Below are 19658 nucleotides of genomic sequence, written 5' to 3'. Positions count from 1 at the left end.
TTTTATCATTTAAATCTGAAATCATATGTAGAAGGCGGCACTCTTGTGGCTGTGCAGAAAAAGTAAACATGAACATTCAACACACACAGAACATTAATAGAACATTAATGAAGGTTACAGTCCAGATCACACGTCTACGCCACGGTCCTTCACGTGCAGGTGCGAGCGTGTGCCTCTGTATGTCAGCAAATAAAGATTTTACCAGCACAACAGCCACTCCCCCACACACGCCAAGCTCAGTGTCTAGGGCTACTAGGTTTGCAAGGTTGGAGAGGAATCCAACTTGTTTCTCAATGAAATATGGTGGCAATTAATATGAGCTTAAACATTACAGCTGCAGGTTTTAAAAGAAATGCCAGAGCTGTTACTGCTTAAGGTTAAAGCAACAAGTCTCATGGTACAGCAAGAGACATGGATGGTGCATAATTGAGAGAAAGCACCTGTGCCTTGCCTGAGGCCTATTCAGCATTTAGATTAAGACCACACAAATGTTTAAGCGGGAGAGGATACACTGGAGCCGAAAAACCTAGCTGAAGGAGACAAAGTGCCTTCAGCATGGTGATTCTTTTCAAAAGGCTGGGAGTATAATGTGAATTCACTCATTATACAACAAGGTTATGATGACCATACCCAGGAGCAATCATATGCCAAGTGGTGACAACGGAAGTATCCACTAACCCAAGAATCCCAACACTTGAGTCACACTATTCTCACCTGAAGAGGACATTGCTGCTGCTGGTTGTAACTCACCCAGAGCTTTTCAGCAGCCACATGAAAATCTTCAATTAGACTCTTCAGTCTGGGAGATAAAGACAGGCTATGCAGCAGGCTGTTGCTGCCTTACCAGACAGAGAGAGATGGGATAGAGATGGAAAGAGTAAGATGTGCCCCCTCTCTTTTTCAGTAGAGTGAGTCCCTAAACAAAATCGCTAAACAATCATAGCAGTGCTAAAGGGACCTTATATTTATGAGGAACCAGGCTAAAATATGGAGAAAGTAGTTAAAAGATACAAAAAAGACTACAAAGCCTGGCCACAGATGGTAGGGGAAAACAACAAAATTTAGAGCCTCAGTGAAAGGCACAATAAATTTAAATGATTTTAGTTTATATAAGTGTTTCTGTCATGCATGTCGCCAGGTTGCATGACTGAATGATGGCTACTTCCAGTGTTTTGCCATATGCAACGAAATTGACAGAAATGCTAATTCAATTTGATGAGAAAGTTTGAAATACATCTCTTTGGAATGTCTTCACGCTGCCTGACATGCATCAAAACTCATCCACCCTAAACTAGCCGATTTCACAACTGAAAATTGTGCTTTTAAAATACACTCCAGTGTGGTCATATCTAAAAATGCTGATCGTAGTGCTGACAGCGGGAAAAATCTCCAAAAATGTAATGTATGCCTTCTTAGACATATTGCTATATATCACACAACACTAGCATTGATATTTTTGTGCATTTGTGTTTGTGTCAGACAACTCTGAGCAGAAAACTGCAATTGCTTTAATTTTTCAGTACAGCTATACTTAAATTACTCCGTGCCGTTGATAACATTTATGGACCTCAATCAAATTTTATAACTTTAACAACAGAAATGTAGGCCCCACATTATACATTCAGCCATGGCAAAAATACTTGATCTTCAGCAGAGTGTTAACCGGCTGAGACTAGGTGCTATAACAGAACTGTGTCCTCCCACACTTTACTAGATTATAGCTGTAAAGCAAAGTCTTGTTGCAGGCCAACCCAAAGAATAAGGAGGAAGAAAATATTTTGCTCTTTTTCCATGGTTTTGTCTTGTGAGTGTGGATTAAGGGCTTTTCTAAGACCTGATGTAAACTGAATTCCATTTCATATCACATTGCCTTACATATTGTTTGAAGACCACAATCATAAATTGTTTGAATTTTCTGGGAGGTTAAAAAAAACAATGCACAGATGGGGCACCTTAGAATAATAAACACTTTCAAAGAATACCTTACTTTTTTTTTAAGGAGTGATAAAATTAGCAGAAGAAATTTATGACAACGTAATACCACTCTTGAAAGCTAAGGAACAGTGGGATGGTTTTTCCACACATTTGATTGGCAGTACATTTGTAAAACCTTTGGTATGGCGCTTTATAAGAAAAGCTGTGATTACTTCAAGATGTGCAAAATTAGCAGCGTGCTACACTTGTAAAGCAGGGGCTGCCATCATTTGCTGCACCGTGTTTGTGAAAACCACAACCATTCAGAGAAAACGACAAGGAAAAAACCTGGGCATGGCTAAGGCGAGAACGTTTTTCTATTCAGATTTTAGAGACAGAGACGTAAATGAATGAAAAAGCTCAAACTCTTGTTCCAAAGGTTAGCAGCATGCTGTGGATGTATGAGATATGAAGGTTAAGAGCAGAGGGAGGACCAGGGTAGATCTACAGGCAGGAACTGTTTGGGTTGGCTGACTGGCATGCAGTGCCACCCAGCCTTATCATCCTCTACATCAGTTCCACCTCAGCTGAGACATTAGCCAGCAGATCCAGAGTGTCTTCTGCCAATGCTTTCCCATACTGGTGAAAGGCAACATTTTTACGGTTGACCCTATCTGAACATGTGCTAATGCTCATGTAGCTGAATAATGCTCACCCAGGGCCTGGTGCGCACACACACGGGCCAGACGGAGGAGGAGACCCCGCTGGGTGTGCAGCAGCATTGGAGAGTGGCTGGCCATTTCTCACCTCTGGCGCTGACACGCCCACTCAGCCATACAAATGAAAACAAGCCTGACACTTGCCTGTGGCCAAAGGGGCAAACACATACTGACACAAGACTAGAGAACCATAAAAAACTGACACACCTTAACATAAACATCAAAGAACTACCAGCTAATCTGTGGCTGAGAGTGACAGCTTTGTGTGCACTGGGTTGGATGTAGAAAGGGAGATGTCTTTGCTATACTGTAATAATACTAGTTTGCAACACATCTGTGGAAGCAAATTATTACCATAATGAGCTGAATCTTAGCACCAACTGAATTTTTAAGTTTCATCACCACTGAATACTTAATGTTGAGATTTAAGAGTTAAAAAATTTATTGCGCTGAAATATTTTACTTGGTAAACCAATGGTCGGAAGTCTACTCTTTGAAATTTTAAATAGTCGACTTCAAGGTTTCTAAATTCAAAAACATTATTCCAATGAGTGTATTTCCAATACATCAGGAGTGACCAGGATCAGCATCACACCTGGATGAAGTGTGCCTTCACACTACAAGACCGTGGGAAAAGTACACACCAATAACCATGCACAATCTGAAATCAATGAAAAGAATTCATCTGTATTAACTTTGTTTTGTAAAATTATAAAATTCTACACACCGATTTCCAATTCAAAGACACCAAGTAAATTTGCGAGTGCACAAGAAAGACACACAGTAAGAGGAATGAGACTGCAAAGTTTTTCACACATCTGCCTCCCAATTTTCTCAGAATTAGGGCTTTTTCAACTCAAGAAAAAAAAAACTGTGCTTATCCTCCCATCTGCAGCCTGGCACTTAAAATCTTCTCAGTGTACTTAAGACCCTGAGCCGCATCCAGGACTTCAAAGAGAGCAGGTCCAAAAGACACACTGTGCAATGTCATACTGAATACATGCGTTTGTGTGAGTGAGCGTGTCAACTGAGACAGAAAGGGCTTCTGGCAGCAGTGGGGGAGGAGGCCCGGTGTCGGGCTGCTTTATTGCCCAGCGAAAGGTCCTGTCACCCCTCTGAAAGGATGCACTACCTTGGCCGAAGACCGAGTTCTGTTGGACGGATAGATAATGCAGCCACCCGCAGAAAACAAGACATACCAAACAAAGAAACTTCTCAGCTGTTTCCAAATGGCAGACAGATGTTTCCAATCTCCACGACAATTTAAATTAAGAAAAAATGTTCCAGTCTTCATGTACTTTCTCTAATACGAGAGTTAAGAGGTGGTGCAGTGGTGCAATCCCAAAACTGACTTCACTGAGATTATATGTTTTTTTTTTGTTTTGCTTCTCATATATCATTGTAAACTGAATAACTTCAGATATTTGACTGCTCACCCAAAGCTTGGGGAAAATGTAATGGACATTTGGTTTTATATTTTCTGAAATTTTATGAATAAAATGCTTAAAATGGACAAAAAAAAAATCAACAGATTCATAAACAATGAAAATGATGGTTTGTTGCAGCCCTACTTTCAGGACACCGTCCAGTCATTTCGCCATCACATGCTGACAGCTAATGCTGAGACACGGCCACTCAACACCTTTCCCTGCTTTCCTCTGAGAGACACATTAAAGCTTCCTCCTCATGTAGACCCCATGTGACTGCAGAGTCAACTTTTCAGGCAGTCTTAGAAGTTTGCAAGTCCATGAAAAATGGGTTCATACATGTGACACGATATGATCATGATATATCAAGTTTGAAGTTGCCAGGTAGTTTTAGAGTAATGGCAACTGAGTAGCCCTGGTGTCAAGTTTATCAAAGTATAATTATTTACATAAAATTAATTGTGACTTTCAATCAGATGAATAGAGGCTTCAAAGTCTTGCTGTCTGTCAAACTAGAGAGAGACATCTTTGAAAGCTCACTATGCCTTTTTTGTAAGGTAAAAACATTCAGTTATCAACTCTGATCTCATATTAGAGCTCAGGTCCCCAAATGCACCCATTTCATGCCCAGGAGGCTGGAGTCTTTCTGTAGAGTTATAATAGTTGATAACAACTAAAACATTTCTCTTGGACTGGGGATCTATAAATTAATTATTAATAAAAGTCAACCCATCCCAACACTTCTCGCAAATGCACATACCTCTGCGGCAACCACTAACCACATACTCAAATCAGAGTTTGAGCAGCACCGAGACACCTAAGTCTGCTGAACACATATGTACCTCACAGATTTATTGAAACGGTGGTGAGCTGTTTGCTGCTAAAAATAAAATATGTATGCTTGTCGGTCACTTTCCTGTTAAACAGTCTAACTCGTCCATGTAATGTAACAAAGTTGCTCTGCAGGTTGGACTGGTGAAGAGGCAGACCCTAGGGCTAGTTCCTATTAGTCAGCCTTATCATGGCAGCAGTTTCTCCTCAGCTCTGAAGCTATATTATGTAAATTTACTAGCCAATAAATTGGCAGCAGAACAGCTGGATGTTGGGACAAATCTTTCGCTCTAGTCTCTCTGATGATTTCAACATGAACCATTTGCTGAATGAAAGAAGGACTGAACCGGACTTAGTGGTGAGAAAGATAATCTTTCAGCCAGAAAACATAGGTTCAAGCGCTTGAGCTGTCAAGACTCTGCACTGCTTAACTGTCAATGAGCAAGGCACTACATCCAATCCAAATCCAAGGATACAGAGGCAGCATTTCCCTCTGCAATGATAAGCTTCTCTAAGGGGATCACAAAATTTCTATAATTCCACCTTTAAAAATGTGCAGGTGTCTTCAGTTTACTCAAGAAAAAAAGGCCAGGACCCAAAAGGGTGACAAGGGGAAAAAAAAGGAACCCAACACTGTAAGACCTGTCCAGGTATACTGTCAACCTTTTATTCAGCCGTTTCTGTTATATTATAATGAGTAAGCATTACCTTTTTTTTTTACTTTACTTTTAACCCTGCAAACAGACAAGTTGTGAGCAAACTCTCCCCGTTGAGCAATTGCAACTCTCGTATGATTAAGAGGCAGTGAGTCTGCACTTGTTAAATTTTTTTTTTAAAGACAGCAGTTTCTGTTCGTATTTTAAGTCACCTGTGGGACTAATCAAACAATCTTACAGGAACTTAACGTACAGTTTTCCTGTGGTGTTTGCACAGCCCCACTGAAGTGGCCGATGAGCTTACCCTACCACAGCTCTTTTCCTTACGGTCGATGCATTCATCCTCTTAAAGCAGCAAAAGCTGTGCAGAAGGCAGGTTTAAAAAGACAGAAATTTTACTGCAAGTTGGTACATCCTCTTTGTGAGTAAGCCACAGATGTAAAACCGTGTCCTGTCCTTACCTGGGCCGTCTGATCCCGAGAGAGGTGAATTAAGCTTGGGTCGCTTTGCAGTGGGGGGTCCGACGTCCAGAAGATTGTCAGCCATCCTGGTTGGCAAATATTATGAATGGATGATGATGCAGGAAAATAACAGCAGGATCAGTCCAAGTTGTCGGCCTCTGGCTCGTAGTAACCTGGTAACTTTTCTTATCGCTGCGCGTAAAAGAGCAATTTAACTGTTTTTTTTTTTTCCCTTGACTGGCAGACTGGCGAAATGCTGCCTGGAGAAAAAGGTTTCAAAAGAAAGGCAACAGCGCCACGCTTCGCCGCCGAAGATCACCCCATGATAATCCAACACCCAACACCCACATAATTATCCTCAATAATTACGTCCAAAAATTATTTCAGTTCGAGAAAAATAAATAAAAATCAATCATAAAATATTACACAAAGCGTAAGAAAATCCCTTTCTCCGCAGATCGCCGGTTTCACGTCTGTACAGAATCATTTTTTTCGCAGTCGAAACGAGCAGCCATAAAATCTATTTTGGACTTAAATAAAAAGAGCAAAATTCGAAAAATATTTTCTATGAGGTGGATTATTTTTCTCGTCGCTGTCTCCCGGTAAATTCAGCGTCTCGGGACGGAGATACGGCGAGAAGCGGCGCTCTCTAAAAGGGAAATCAAATATACAGTGGGCTTTCGAGACGATAAAAACCCATGTAATCCTCACATGTTTGCATTAATTCTCATCGGAACGACTAACGCTTCGATTTTCTGCACGAAAAAAGCCGTTTGAGCCCGGTCTGGGAAGCTCCGAACGGTTTTTAAAATTAATGCTCCCCCCGAAATCCCGATTCTGAGCCGCGTCAAGATGGCGGCTGTTGATTCCTCCGATACAAAAAAAAAAAAGTTTTTTTTCTTCCCAGCTAGACTGAGGGGGGAGGAGGGGGAGGTGTCGTGCAATGACGCCCTGACGTAAACCTGTGTGTCCCACCGTGCGTCATGTACGTACGTGAAGTTGCCTCAAGGGGTGGAATAACCCAAAAAAAAAAAAAAAAAAAAAAAAAAAAAAAAATTATATATATATATATATACATATATATATATATAATTTTTTTTTTTTACATGTCCTCTACCTGTTTCAAACTTAAACGCATTACATTCAGTGCTGCAGGGCCGCACTGCATAATTTCTCTGAGCATATTTTAGTTCCAAAACTACACATTATGCATTATCATCCCCTTTCTAATACATTGTAAAATGTTGCATTCAGACATATTTTAATGTATAGTCTGTGCAGATGTATGAATACTAATGGTTATATTAAGCCATATACATCCTGCCTGGCTCTGTAGCTCCATTTGTTGGAAAATTGAAACAAATTATTTTTGATGGAAGGAAATTTGATTTAAAGTAAAAACACTCATTATGCAGCATAACTGTACTTGCATTTAATGTTGTAGCTGGTTTGGGGTGGAGCTCATTTAAACTCATTTATATTATGTTGTGTCGTTAAATCCACATCAGTGTTTCATCTTGTATAAAGTGATCCAATGTTTTATATGTAAAATCTTAGGTAATGGAGTAATATAGTAGAAAATATATACAGTATAAAACAAACAAACAAAAAAACAGGAAGGAAGGAAGAATGTCCTTGGCCACTTAAGACCCATACTTGGGAACATGCACTTAGTTACGGTCTACCACTAGTAAACACACAACCACACAACTAGATGTAGTGTACAGGCTATAAATTCAACTGGACAACATTTCCCAGCAACTGCCTTTATTCAATTTTAACCTTCACTTGCATACCTATTAGCGTGATATATACAAAAACATTTCCAGAGAAAGCAACAAATCATTGCAACTTGCCTGTAGCAGGCTACTAAGATACTGCCTACCTGCAGACATCTCGTAGGGCCTCGTTCATTTTATTTGGCCAGTTTGAATGTTAAAAAAAAAAAAGGAAATCTGTATTGATCGAAGCTTTACTGTCTAAGCATCTCATACTTTTTAGGATGACAATAAAATGTCTAAGTCACATTCCTGTTGAGATTAGAGCATCCTTTCCAAAACACACACAGCCACACAATTTTACAAACACTCGTACATTGTTACACACATGCAGGCAAACAGAACACAAATATTATTCCAACATTGTTAAAATTACCCAGTTCTTTAGACTTTTTACTCTAGAACATGCACTTATATAAATAATAGAAAATGCTCAGATACTATACAATATAAAGGCATACTGTACATAAAAAGTGAGAGCCTTGTGCAAATGTGTTTTAACAGTGAGTATATAAATGACCTTTCTTGAATGTGCACAACACAGCCTGCAAATTAATAATAAGATAACACATAATATACAAAGAAAATTCATGAGATGGTAATGACACTCTTTGGCATCAACATTAACCCCTGTGTGTCATCCTCCTGGATGGATCAGAATGTCACTTACATCTCAATATCAACAGATTAGCTCATTTTTACAGTGAAAGAAAGAAAAAAAAAGTCGCAATCAAATCTACGAGTTGACACCCTTATCTTAATGTTCCTGTGTGTCGAAAACAACACTAAGTTAGTTTATAAAAAACACATTATTCAAAAGAGCTTATCAAAATAACCAAGAAAAAAAAGAAATGTAGCTTATGCGTTTCACCTGACACTCAACTATCATGACCTCTATTAAGCACTTAACCTTGGATAATAACAACAATAATTATTCTAAGCATCCCTTTATTGTAGTAAAACAAACATATTTTGGGCTGGTGCAAGAGTTGTGTGCTCATAAGCGAAAAGAAGCTAATTTTCCCTAATAAACCAGTGATGTTTAGCTCTTATTACTGCATTTAAAGCAACCACAACTCCATATGAGCAATAAGTACAATACAACATGGAGGGCCAAACACAAAAAAAATCCAAAAACTGCAAGAACACCAACTAATGTCGAATATGTTTGATACATTTATATTTAATTATATGTATTGAGAAAAGGCACTGCTCAAATTTTGTGACCTTTAAGCGCAAAAGTAAACATTCCCACAGCATAACCCTTTGAGAAATATTAAGTGTCCTAAGAAATGAAACAAACGTAGAGGGGACAGTGGAAAAAAAAAGATAAGAGAAATCAAGTTGAAATTTAAAAGGCACAAGCTACCCTAATTTCACACATAGACGACAAAGAAAACAAATTATTTAACCATTAGGGTAATGTTGAATGCAGCATGATAAAAGAAGAAAAAAATGGTTCCTTGTTGTTCTGCAACATCCATGTTATTATGTTAAAAGTAATGATTATGAAATGGTCATTTTAAAAAATGAGTTTGTTGATCTGCTGTTCAGGATATTTAACTGTCAAAAATAAGACACTGAAGTGGATTTCATGGTAATTCTTTTTTTGCCTCTGAGCACACAATCCCTTCTGCTAAGAAACAGTGACAAAGAAAATGTAACAGCAAGAGATGTATAGTTTCATCAGTTTGATTTCCTTAATAATCTAACATAACAACATGAAATTGTTTAAGTAAAAAAGAGTAAAAACACCTAGGGCATCACATATGAAATACATTTGGACTGCCTTTGCTTTTACAGTGCTATTACACTAAGTTTCATGCCACTGCGAGACTGAAGCAGCTAATGCATCCAGCTGTTTGTATCCAGTAATGTCTTTCAGATAGGAGAAATTAGAGAGGGCTGCTTCACATGAACAGTTTCAAGTTTTGTGTAACAATAAATACAATAAAACACATTTAATTTTGATTTGTGACATTCCACTTTGATTATCCATATCTTAAAAGCACTATCAACTAACACACAGTGTAATCCTTATAGCAAACCTAGGCTATTGTTTTCTCTATCTAAAGTCAAGGCTAAAGACACTCTACAGGTACAGCAGTGCCTGGTGGGACCCACTGAAATACTCATCAACACTAAACACAACCTGACTTCCCACCAGAGCCTGGATCATGGGGGAGGGCACAAACACTAGTAGCAGTTAGCCTCATCTATGGTGCTGTTGTTGCAAGCATGCTGATTAATTTAGCTGAGACCATCATGCCTCGATACTGAGGCACTACAAAGATCTTAACTGAGGCCAGAGAAAAAGCTGCCACATCAGCAAACAAGATTTTTTTTTCGACTGCGTTCCTAAAGTGTTTGTCATCCTGCAGTTTCACCAAGTCAGCCGAGTAACTCATAGGCACCTCTCCTCATTAAACCCTAAATGATCTTACTACGCAGACACATACCCTAACCCTAACCCACATAAACACACACTTGCACACTGTATGTATGCAAATACTCTCACACGACACACAGCTTGGCTTCATCTGTCCTTTGCCTGTATTGGATTAGTCTCTGCTGTGCCTTTCATGATGAGTTTTCTGGTTTCCATGAAGAACATGGAAACAGGATCTGCTGCATTTCAGAGCAGATTTTACTAATACATATCTTGGAGTGATCTCTTATTTCCCTTCACTCAGCACACATTGTGATTCTCCTCACATCGTAGCACTTTCCATGTGTAAAGTCAGCTTTCTGAGCTCTTCGTGAATAAAAGGCAAAATATCATAGCAAAACATAGTTTACAAAGTAAAATTGTAACAAAAGCAAATCATTTTTTTCTAAAAAGTTTGCTAATTTACAGTTTTCCCTTTATGTTATTCTTCCCTTACTCAAAAAGGCTTAGTCTACACATTATTCTATTCTAAAGGCACTTAAAAGACATATGAAAGAAATAATCAAGATTAAAGGAGTAAAGATAATCAAGTAAGTTAATGGGAGACGATGGGATCTGTAACAGGCAATAGAAGATTCAGAGTCAGCCATCACATCTCCCCATTTTCCCTCTGTTCCTGCCTGACACTCTTTTTGTGGTCCACCCAGCACCCTTCACTGATAATATCAGCCGATCAGATATACACTAACAACAACCTGCTGCCTGGCTGATGCAGAGAAGAAGCCTGTGGGTGTTTTGATGGGACCAAATGTACAGCAATTCTACAAATGCCAAATGGCAGGAACAAGAGCTTAAAGGGTAGACAATTTACTGTAGCAAATTCTTAAAGTCTGGTTAACTCTCCAATATTACTGTCATCCTCATATTTGTCTGTCTTGATGTCTTTCAGGGACTTTGTTGAATTCTGGGGTGCATTTTGCTGGACTGAAGACGCGATAATGAGATGTTTGTTATTTGCAGAAGGAGAAGGTCCTTCTAAATTGGTAACAGGTATAGATGTCAGGCCACTGTGAGACATAGATCGTCTGGCATGAGAAATCTCTGCGGAGGGGCATCTTTCACGGCTTCCCACCTCTTTCCCATGACTAAGCCCTGTGGTAGTAGAGGAACCAGCGCTGGCACTGGGTACCATTGTACTGGTACTGCTTGTAGTCATGCTGGTTGCAGGCACCATGCTGGCAATTTCATCAGTGGGTGAGCGCCCAATGCTGCCATCTACTTGTGCCCGGATCTCTGGTGAAACTGAGAGTTGGTATTGAGGCACAGGGCCACTGTCACTGCTTTTAGGGTAAAGGAAGGTCTTCATCTGACCTTTTCCTTTGACATTAACTGTGCCACGGTAATCAAACTCATAATCCATGCCACTGAGCACACAGTAGCTCTCCTCGCTGACCTGGACACGACACTCTACACCTGTTGTATCCATGCGACTGGCGATGTTCACTGTGTCACCCCAGATGTCGTAAAGAAGCTTAGTGGTGCCAATCACCCCTGCTGTCAGAGGGCCGTGATTGAACCCAATGCGAAGCTTAAAGCCAAAGCCAAGCATGTTTTTGTTGAAGTCGTCCACCACGTGCATCATTTCTAGGGCAAATTCAAAAAGAGCACGGAGGTGGGCATGAGGATGTGCCGCATCTGCGCACTGCTGCGCATTGAGACCAGCTGCTGCCATGTATGTGGCACCGATGGTCTTGATCTTTTCAATATTTGTGAAGGCAGGCTTCCGTAACAGCTCATCAAAGTCGCCAATTAGCTCATTGAGGACACGGTAGCATTCCTTGCCTCCCTCGTAGCTTTCCTCATAAAACTCACTGAAGTTAACAATACTGGCAAATATAACACCCACATTGTCATGGTTCTTGGAGTAGCTCTGGGTGACCTTTAGCTGCTCAGCTACATGGATGGGGATGATATTGCGAAGCAGCCAGTCAGCCTGGTCCCTCATGTTCTGGATCTTGATGCGGTGTTGATCTGCTTCCACATTGCCATGGTAATGCAGGCGGTAACTGACCTCAAATTCACGGTTAAGGAACCACACCAGGAGAAGGAGCAGGAAAAAGGCCACGCAGGCCTCAGGGCCCAGCAGGTCCTGTGGGTAGGACTGTGGGTCAGGGACTACTGGGCTGTCAGACATGACAATGGAGCTGTTACTGCTGTTATTCTGTCTGTCAGACCTGGTGGAGAGAGAGAAAGAGACAGGCATAGAAAGGGAGAAAGAAAGGGGAAAGAAAATCCTAAGGCTAGAATAAACCTTTTTCTTGTCAAAATAAATTTGCAGCCTCTATAGCTGCAACAAACTAATTACAACTACAGAACCTTTTGGCATAAGCTGTGTACACCTAATAGAGGAATACTACATTAAAGCCTTTTGTCTTTTGAAAAGGAAATGTAAGCAGGTAGAGATTACGGCACTAATGCTAACAATAACCACTGTACTTACCAGAAAAACAGACTCTTAGCAACACTGGAAGAAATGAAACACAAGTGGCATTAAGTACTGTAACACATACATCTAGACATCCAACACAGTCATATTTATACCTGTGTTCTTTCTTTGAAATTTCAATAAGTGACCCAGTTTCATCAGACAATGTCTACACTATTATACAACACACAATTTAATTATATTAAAAAAAAAAATACTTTTGGACAATAAATTGTGTGACTGTGTTTTAATTCACCTCTTTAAAATACACAAATACCTGCAAGGGGAGCTAAAGAGCAAGGCAAGCAGTCCCAGTCCCACCAATGTTGCTAGAGTTGAACGCATCCAGTAGCTGAGCTGGCAGAAGTTACAATACTGGATGATAGCTATGATGACAGCACAGCAGATGAACATAGTGAACTGGGGAAAATAAGAGGAACAGAGCAATAGTCATTAGTCAAAAGATCCCAGCAGTGGTAAAGATTATCACATACAGTAAAGTATACAGACTGCTATGTTGACATACTGTGCAACTAAAACATATGTTGAATATAATTAATAATAACTCAGTGATGGAAAATTTAATCACCCTTGTCATTCATTTCTAAACAGAAAAAAACAGAAGGCCCACCTGGATGGAGAGATGCATGTCACAGGTGACATGGGAGAAGACGGCCACAGCAGGCAGGGACACCAAGACAGCTCCTAAAAAGTGACGAGCTATCCACCCTGAGACTGCTCTCATTAGCACCCGAGTGCAATTCAGAGTACTGTCCAGGTAGAAAGCCATACTGAAGAGGAAAAACAGAAAGCCATGACCGATACAGATAACTGTGATGGTGTGTTCCTACCTTGAATAGTTACCCAATGCCACACATGACTGTCTACACCTTGGTTTATGGTAAACAAGACCTATTCATCTTAGAGAGGAATGTGGATCAGGGCATCCACTAAACACTAAAAATGTATTTAAGTTAAAAACAAAAAAACAAGGTGTTTGGACCTTTATGCTCCAGGCTCTGTATTAATATTAGTCCCTCTCTGAGTTTCCCCTACTAGCTGCTGCCAAATAAGTATCTATGCCAACATTTTTCTCTCCTTCCTCTCTGCTTTCCAACTCCTAGAATATATTTTAAATATACTTAAAAATACTTAAAAAAAAAAAAAAATTCAGAGTGCATCGCAGAAGTGTCACTTTTGGCAGGCTGCACAATTAGGAGCAACTTACTCGATGTCAAATGTGAAACAACTTTGCCTTTAAAATTAAATAACTACACCAAAATGAAATACAAAAGAAAATAAAACAAAGAAAAAAAATAATTTCCAAGCCAGATGTAACAGTAAATTCTTAACATGTCTCGCAGCCTGAATCTGGCCCATTAGCATATGCATATGCATACATTCATTATCTCACCGTATAGAAAACAGCAGAGCCAGAGCCTCCAACAAGGCGGCTACAGCTGTCAGAATGAGTGCCGGAGTGGACAGACTCTGCTTTGTGATAAGTGGTTGAAGGAAACAAGCCAGTGAGAGAGCCAAAAACACTGAAAAGCACAGCAGCATGTCCAGGAAAGAACTGAATGTTGGGCTGGCAAAAGTCTGCACTGCTGCTTGGGTCTCCACCTGTAAGGGAAAGAGAGAGGGAGGAAAAAAGGAAGATGGAAGAAAATAAGGAATATACAAGGAAAACAGTGAACATACCTGAGTGACTAAGATTCTAGACTCAACAAAGTAACAACTGTTGCAGCCAAGAGATTGAAAATGCACTTCTGAGTTACACCAGCAGAGGGCATCACAACCTAACACAAAACTACTTTTAAGGTCCTGCAGTGATTTCTCTTTGCCGCAGTCTTGACCGGTCTGGTCATAACGTAGTCCTGACGGGCTTCCTAGATGAGAACCAGACATGCAGAAAAAACAAAACTGGCAGAAAGACAAACACACACTAATAAAAGCAGATATGCTCACATATGAAGACAGCAGAGATAGAATGACTCTAATCATGTAAGCACACTGGTTTGAAAAACTCTGAACGACTGTCGGACCACAGCCAGACCAAAAGCAGCTGGGTTAGGCTGGCAGCACGTACAGATAAAATCAAACATAAACAAACAGATGCACAATTATGCATGCACACTCATTACACAATCAGACATACAGGCACCATTATGTCACACACCAACATAGCTCATACACACACACACAAACACACCTCCTCCTGGTAGCTTATCCGGTAAGCAGACTCCAGGCTCTTCTCCAGGAAGGTGAGGCTCAGCTTGTTTGTAGGAGGTTTGTAGAAATAGTCCTTCATAAGGCTGTCACAGAGGCAGAGGAAAATCAGTAGAAATCATGCACAATTTGATTTTAAATTTTACAGTCAGTTATCTCCTGAAATCGGATCACAAATTAACAACTGAGATTGATCCACTCATAAATCGTATATTACCATTAAATATTCTGAAGTTATTCTAAAGTCATTCTCACCTGTCCTCTTTGATAACGTCCACAAAGTGGGCATCGCTCCTCTCCCTGAAGTTCTTTGAGCGCAGAGGGATGAGCGCTGAGTGGTCCATGCCCATGGAGCCTCCACTCCACGTCTTCTTCTCCTTCTCCTGCAGCATCTCGCACAGTGACGTTTGGCTGTTGTTCAGTGCTTCCAGCCGAGGACTTAGCAGGCCGTTCAGAGCCTTGGGGGTGCGCCCTGCAGAAACCACTGGGGAGGACTTCAGATTCATAGAGTCCTGAGGAGAAAAGAGGGGAGAGAGATGTGCCGAATTTCCAAAAAAGAAGGTGTGAAGGTGGATCTTGGCATTGGAAACAGGTCAGCAATGACATAAAGAAGTGTAAATATTAAATATAAAGCTTAAGAGTGTGCTACAGTCACGTCAATTTAAATGCATGTCTCTGTGGCACACTTTAACTGGGACGCATGGAGTTCTATTTCTTTGAACTATTTTTGACTAACTAATGAACTATTTCTTTTGGCTGCTGGGCCTGTGTAATGTTAGCCTAACCTTGCTGCTGTTGGTTTTGTGGTCGTCATGGCAGCCATTGAGCACCGCTCCTTCCTCCAGAACCTGATCCTCCCCTGGCATCAGGACCACACTACAGGACAGACAGGGAGACTGGAGAGGGGGTAGAAATTGGGGGGCGGGCACAATATGGGAGGGAAATGCAGCATATGGGGACATGAAAGAAGAAAGAGAATAAATTGAGAGATACAGATCAAGGAGAGCATACAGTATGAGCAGAGAAAAAGATGGCAGCAATCAAGATCAAGATTCTAGGGGAATGACAAAATGATAAAAGAGAGGTGGCAGAACATGCATCACCAGCGCCACAAACACAAAACCTGACATTTAAACACAAAAAGCAACACGTCTTCCTTTCATCTTACCAAAGTTTATTGGCTTAAATATTATTCATGTCAATGAGGATAATCCTAACAAGAGCGGCAGCAGCCATTAAGAAACAGGGTGACAGAGTAAACAAGAGGCATAGAGGAGGTCTACACAAGCTGAAAGTCTTTCTTTTCATCCCACTCATCCCCTTCAAAAATAATAAAAAAAATGTGAGAGTGTGTGTATGAGAAAGGAATCAGTGTTATACACTGCACTATGACTGACCATGATACACACGTGCAACATGCTGTGAAGTACTGAGAAGCCAACACACCCTATATAATGTAAACACAGAGATAGCACACACTGTGTACCTACATGCCGTATCACTCCTTCACACACTCAAATGTCACAGAGCTTTTCTGAAGATGCCTGAGCATGATCCTTGAGTGTGAGCTGTATCTGTGTTTGTGTGAGAGCCTCAAAGAAGTTGAAAAGCTATAAACGGAGAAGTCATCAGTCGCATGCAGACAGTCTTGAGAAGGGCTTCCCGTCTGCTCGAGTTTGCTCATTTCCATACTGAGGACCCCCACTGATTCTCCTGCCTCCCATCATCCTCTATCCTCTCCCTACTCCTCCTACCCTTCCCCCCTTCCACCTGGCCTGGCAGAGGGCTGAAAGATCTGTGCAGGAAGCATGGGTAGCACATGTGTACAGTGAAAGAAGGATTAATTGGGGTGAATATAAGGCAGCGTGGTGCATGGTTTTGAGGGTAATTATAAGGGAGTAATGTGTTGCACAGTTTTGATAGGTCAATGACCTAGTACAATTTAAAAGCAAACGAGAAATTTCCCTTGAAGGCAGAGCTAAGGAGGACATAATGGATGGACATTTTCTGAGATGATGAGCACTAAGGGTCAGTTATCGTGTTCAGGGCCTGCTGGGGAGAACAGTGCTTTCAACTGCCTAATTAATAAGATCTCACTGTTTTGTTCTCTTTGTTCCTTATTAACAAGGATTTAATGAGGACTTAATGAGGTACTACACAAATGGCATATGAAGGCATCTACATAGAGTGCTCTAATCACACAGGGTTCCCCAGGTTAAATTATGCAATTACATGGAACAAACAGAAAAATTCAGATGCATGGTAACGGCATAGATGAAAGCCATTCTTCTTCTTTTTCACATCCTCAACTCAAGACAAAAAGAAGCTCCTAGCATGCAAAAAATATGAAAATATCTATTAAAGCTTCTGATACACCCACATAAACAAAAGCACACAGAGAGCAAAAAGATGAACATCAAAGAGGCCGTAGCAGAACATGCAGGCTAGTGTTCTTCCTCAGGCAATTTAGATGTGCAATGAAAAATGATCCCAGAAATATACTTGCTTTCTCAACGAACATAGCTAATGTTTCATATAATTTTCCCTGAGATAGTGTGCATTCACCTTGGCTCTGTCAGGGGCCATGGTGCAGGCCGAAGGGGCTCCATCAGGTGTGTGCACTCTGGTTGTGGGACTCCGAGGATCTGCATGCTCTGGTCCAGCCAACCCCAACTGGGAGCAGCTACAGTGAGAGTGAGGCTCCACCTTCCTGCCAGAGATCAAGTAGGTCTTCAGGCCTGGAGAGAAACAGAAACGGAGATCATCTTATTTCCAGATGAAAGTGGAACAGGTTTGAGTAGGGTTTAGTCATCTCCGTGTGCATGAAGTTTTGTTTTAGGATTCAGCAGAGGCTCAATACCCAGCAGGATGAATTCCCTTAGTGAATTATATAAGCAGGCACTGGCACAAAACTAGAATCAAGAGAGAGGCACTGAATATCAATCTCTCCCACTAGGAAAAACCAAGGTCATACACAAGTTATTCTTGTTTCCATATACATATACAGTATATAAATGCAATGTGTGGTGCATTTGTGCAGGATTTCCTTATTTATTCTCTTATTTAAAATCAGACAGATGAACCAGTGAGAAATGGGACTGCCAGAGATTCTAAAACCAAGGCATGCTAACACTTCTTTAAAAAGGACCATAAATCAGTTTTGTCTACTGTCATTTCTTTTGCAACCTCCTCATCACAAACTACAGTTTCTGTATAGAAGTGCTAAAATCCTCCCATGTATACTTGGTATAGATACTCTTTCATGTATGTATAAGGTGCATGTGCATCATTGTGTGGGGTTTATCCACGCATATCCATTGACCATGAGACAGTTTTAGATTTCGGACAAAACAGGCCAGGGCCAAATATTTGAACACCTGCTACCTCCCTCGTCTATCAACATGCTGCCATTTTCATTGCTCCTACAAGGTGCATGTGTGTTTTGCAGCCTTCAGACCAAAATTCAGTTTTCTGATCTGACAAATTTGCTCAAAAACACTGACAAAATATGCAAATGTGGAGATACATTTTAGAACTTTTGATGATTTAAATGTTAAAAGAAACAAATCATTCCCCTGCTTAGGTGAAACATAAGATGCCTTGAAATGCACAGCGCTATTTGTCACTCTCAGTGACATTTCTTCTTTCTTCTAAACAGCCGACGACTGGGTCACCAGGATGCTCCTGCTGTGCAGTTTTAATCACAGTTGCAGGCATATGGCTCACTTCCTGTTTTGGTCTTTGGTGCCAACTTTGCCGCTCTGATAAATACATACAAAAAAAGACTGACAGACTAACAGAAAGAGAGACACAAGGTGTTTAGCACCGTCGCTAAACACTTAAAACATGGCTATTCAGTTCACTTCACTCAGACTAAGTAGAACAAGTGTGCGGGACTGAATTCCCGCCCTTCTTTGTCTGCAGCAGTGTATTGTGACAAGTCACAACCATAGTAAGAGGTATCTATCTGTGTGTTTGTCAGTAGCACAGGTAAGTACCTGTGACCGTGTTCTTAGCCATATAATTCAAGTGTCAGTGAAGCCACAGCCTCGGGCTCTGAGAATTGTCTGCCCTAAGTACCTCAGACAGGTCTGACACTACCTCTGCTGAGCAACCCTGGGACTGCACTCTCTGACACACACACACACACACACATACACACATACACACACACACACACACACACACACACACACAAACACTTATGACGTATGACACAAGGGTACACAGCCCCTTTTGCAATGACACACATTTGCAAACAAAACTTATGGGACAAATACCTCATAAGCAGCTGAAGAAGATGATGAGAAATAAGAGAGTGATATGCACACAAAGAGACAGATGTAAACACAAGTGTAATTATGAGATGCTCGCAAAAAAACACCCCCTCCAACCACCTACACAACGAGTCAAACACACACACAGCAAGCGGAGGTGCAGATGGACAGCTTCGCTGTAGCTGGATCGATAGCCAGGTGGATGAGGTGGATCAGGGATGGGAAATGAAGGCTGTAAACAGCAGTAACAAAGAACTAATTCCCCGCACCAGTGATGCAGAATGGCACAGCAGATGATAAGAGACAGCAGGAAACTGAGGGGAGCTTTTGACTGCCTCTGAGAATGAGAATGTGTGAGTGTCACTATGTGTCAAAGATGGATCCAGAGACACAAACATGTACAACGCGCACACACACTGAGTTGACTGATTTCATTAGGTTGCTAATCAAATCCTTCCCTGCCTCCAACCATGACACACACTGATTTCTGCT

At 40.9% G+C, this 19658-nt stretch overlaps 2 protein-coding genes across 5 annotated transcripts in view; both read right to left on the bottom strand.

Annotated features, from left to right (window-relative positions):
- Positions 1 to 6861, bottom strand: part of crebbpb (CREB binding protein b) — a 28938-nt gene extending 22077 nt beyond the window's left edge. For both annotated transcript variants that reach the window (XM_041062652.1, XM_041062653.1), the window contains exon 1: positions 6009 to 6861. In XM_041062652.1, coding sequence (XP_040918586.1) covers positions 6009 to 6093 — 85 coding nt within the window. In that variant the 5' untranslated portion in view covers positions 6094 to 6861. The remainder of the gene's footprint in view (positions 1 to 6008) is intronic.
- Positions 6862 to 7764: 903 nt separating this feature from the next.
- The window catches only part of LOC121198474 (adenylate cyclase type 9-like), a 31840-nt gene continuing 19946 nt past the window's right edge, over positions 7765 to 19658 (bottom strand). For all 3 annotated transcript variants that reach the window (XM_041062655.1, XM_041062654.1, XM_041062656.1), the window contains 9 exons: positions 17455 to 17627; positions 15675 to 15785; positions 15145 to 15401; positions 14873 to 14975; positions 14075 to 14283; positions 13292 to 13451; positions 12938 to 13080; positions 12676 to 12699; positions 7765 to 12409 (listed from right to left, as the gene is read on the bottom strand). In XM_041062655.1, the coding sequence (XP_040918589.1) occupies positions 11059 to 12409; positions 12676 to 12699; positions 12938 to 13080; positions 13292 to 13451; positions 14075 to 14283; positions 14873 to 14975; positions 15145 to 15401; positions 15675 to 15785; positions 17455 to 17627 (2531 nt within the window). In that variant the 3' untranslated portion in view covers positions 7765 to 11058. The remainder of the gene's footprint in view (positions 12410 to 12675; positions 12700 to 12937; positions 13081 to 13291; positions 13452 to 14074; positions 14284 to 14872; positions 14976 to 15144; positions 15402 to 15674; positions 15786 to 17454; positions 17628 to 19658) is intronic.

This window comes from Toxotes jaculatrix, chromosome 18 (genome assembly GCF_017976425.1).
Source record: "Toxotes jaculatrix isolate fToxJac2 chromosome 18, fToxJac2.pri, whole genome shotgun sequence".
Classification (NCBI taxonomy): domain Eukaryota; kingdom Metazoa; phylum Chordata; class Actinopteri; family Toxotidae; genus Toxotes; species Toxotes jaculatrix.
This window is presented reverse-complemented; position numbering and strand designations above follow the sequence as displayed.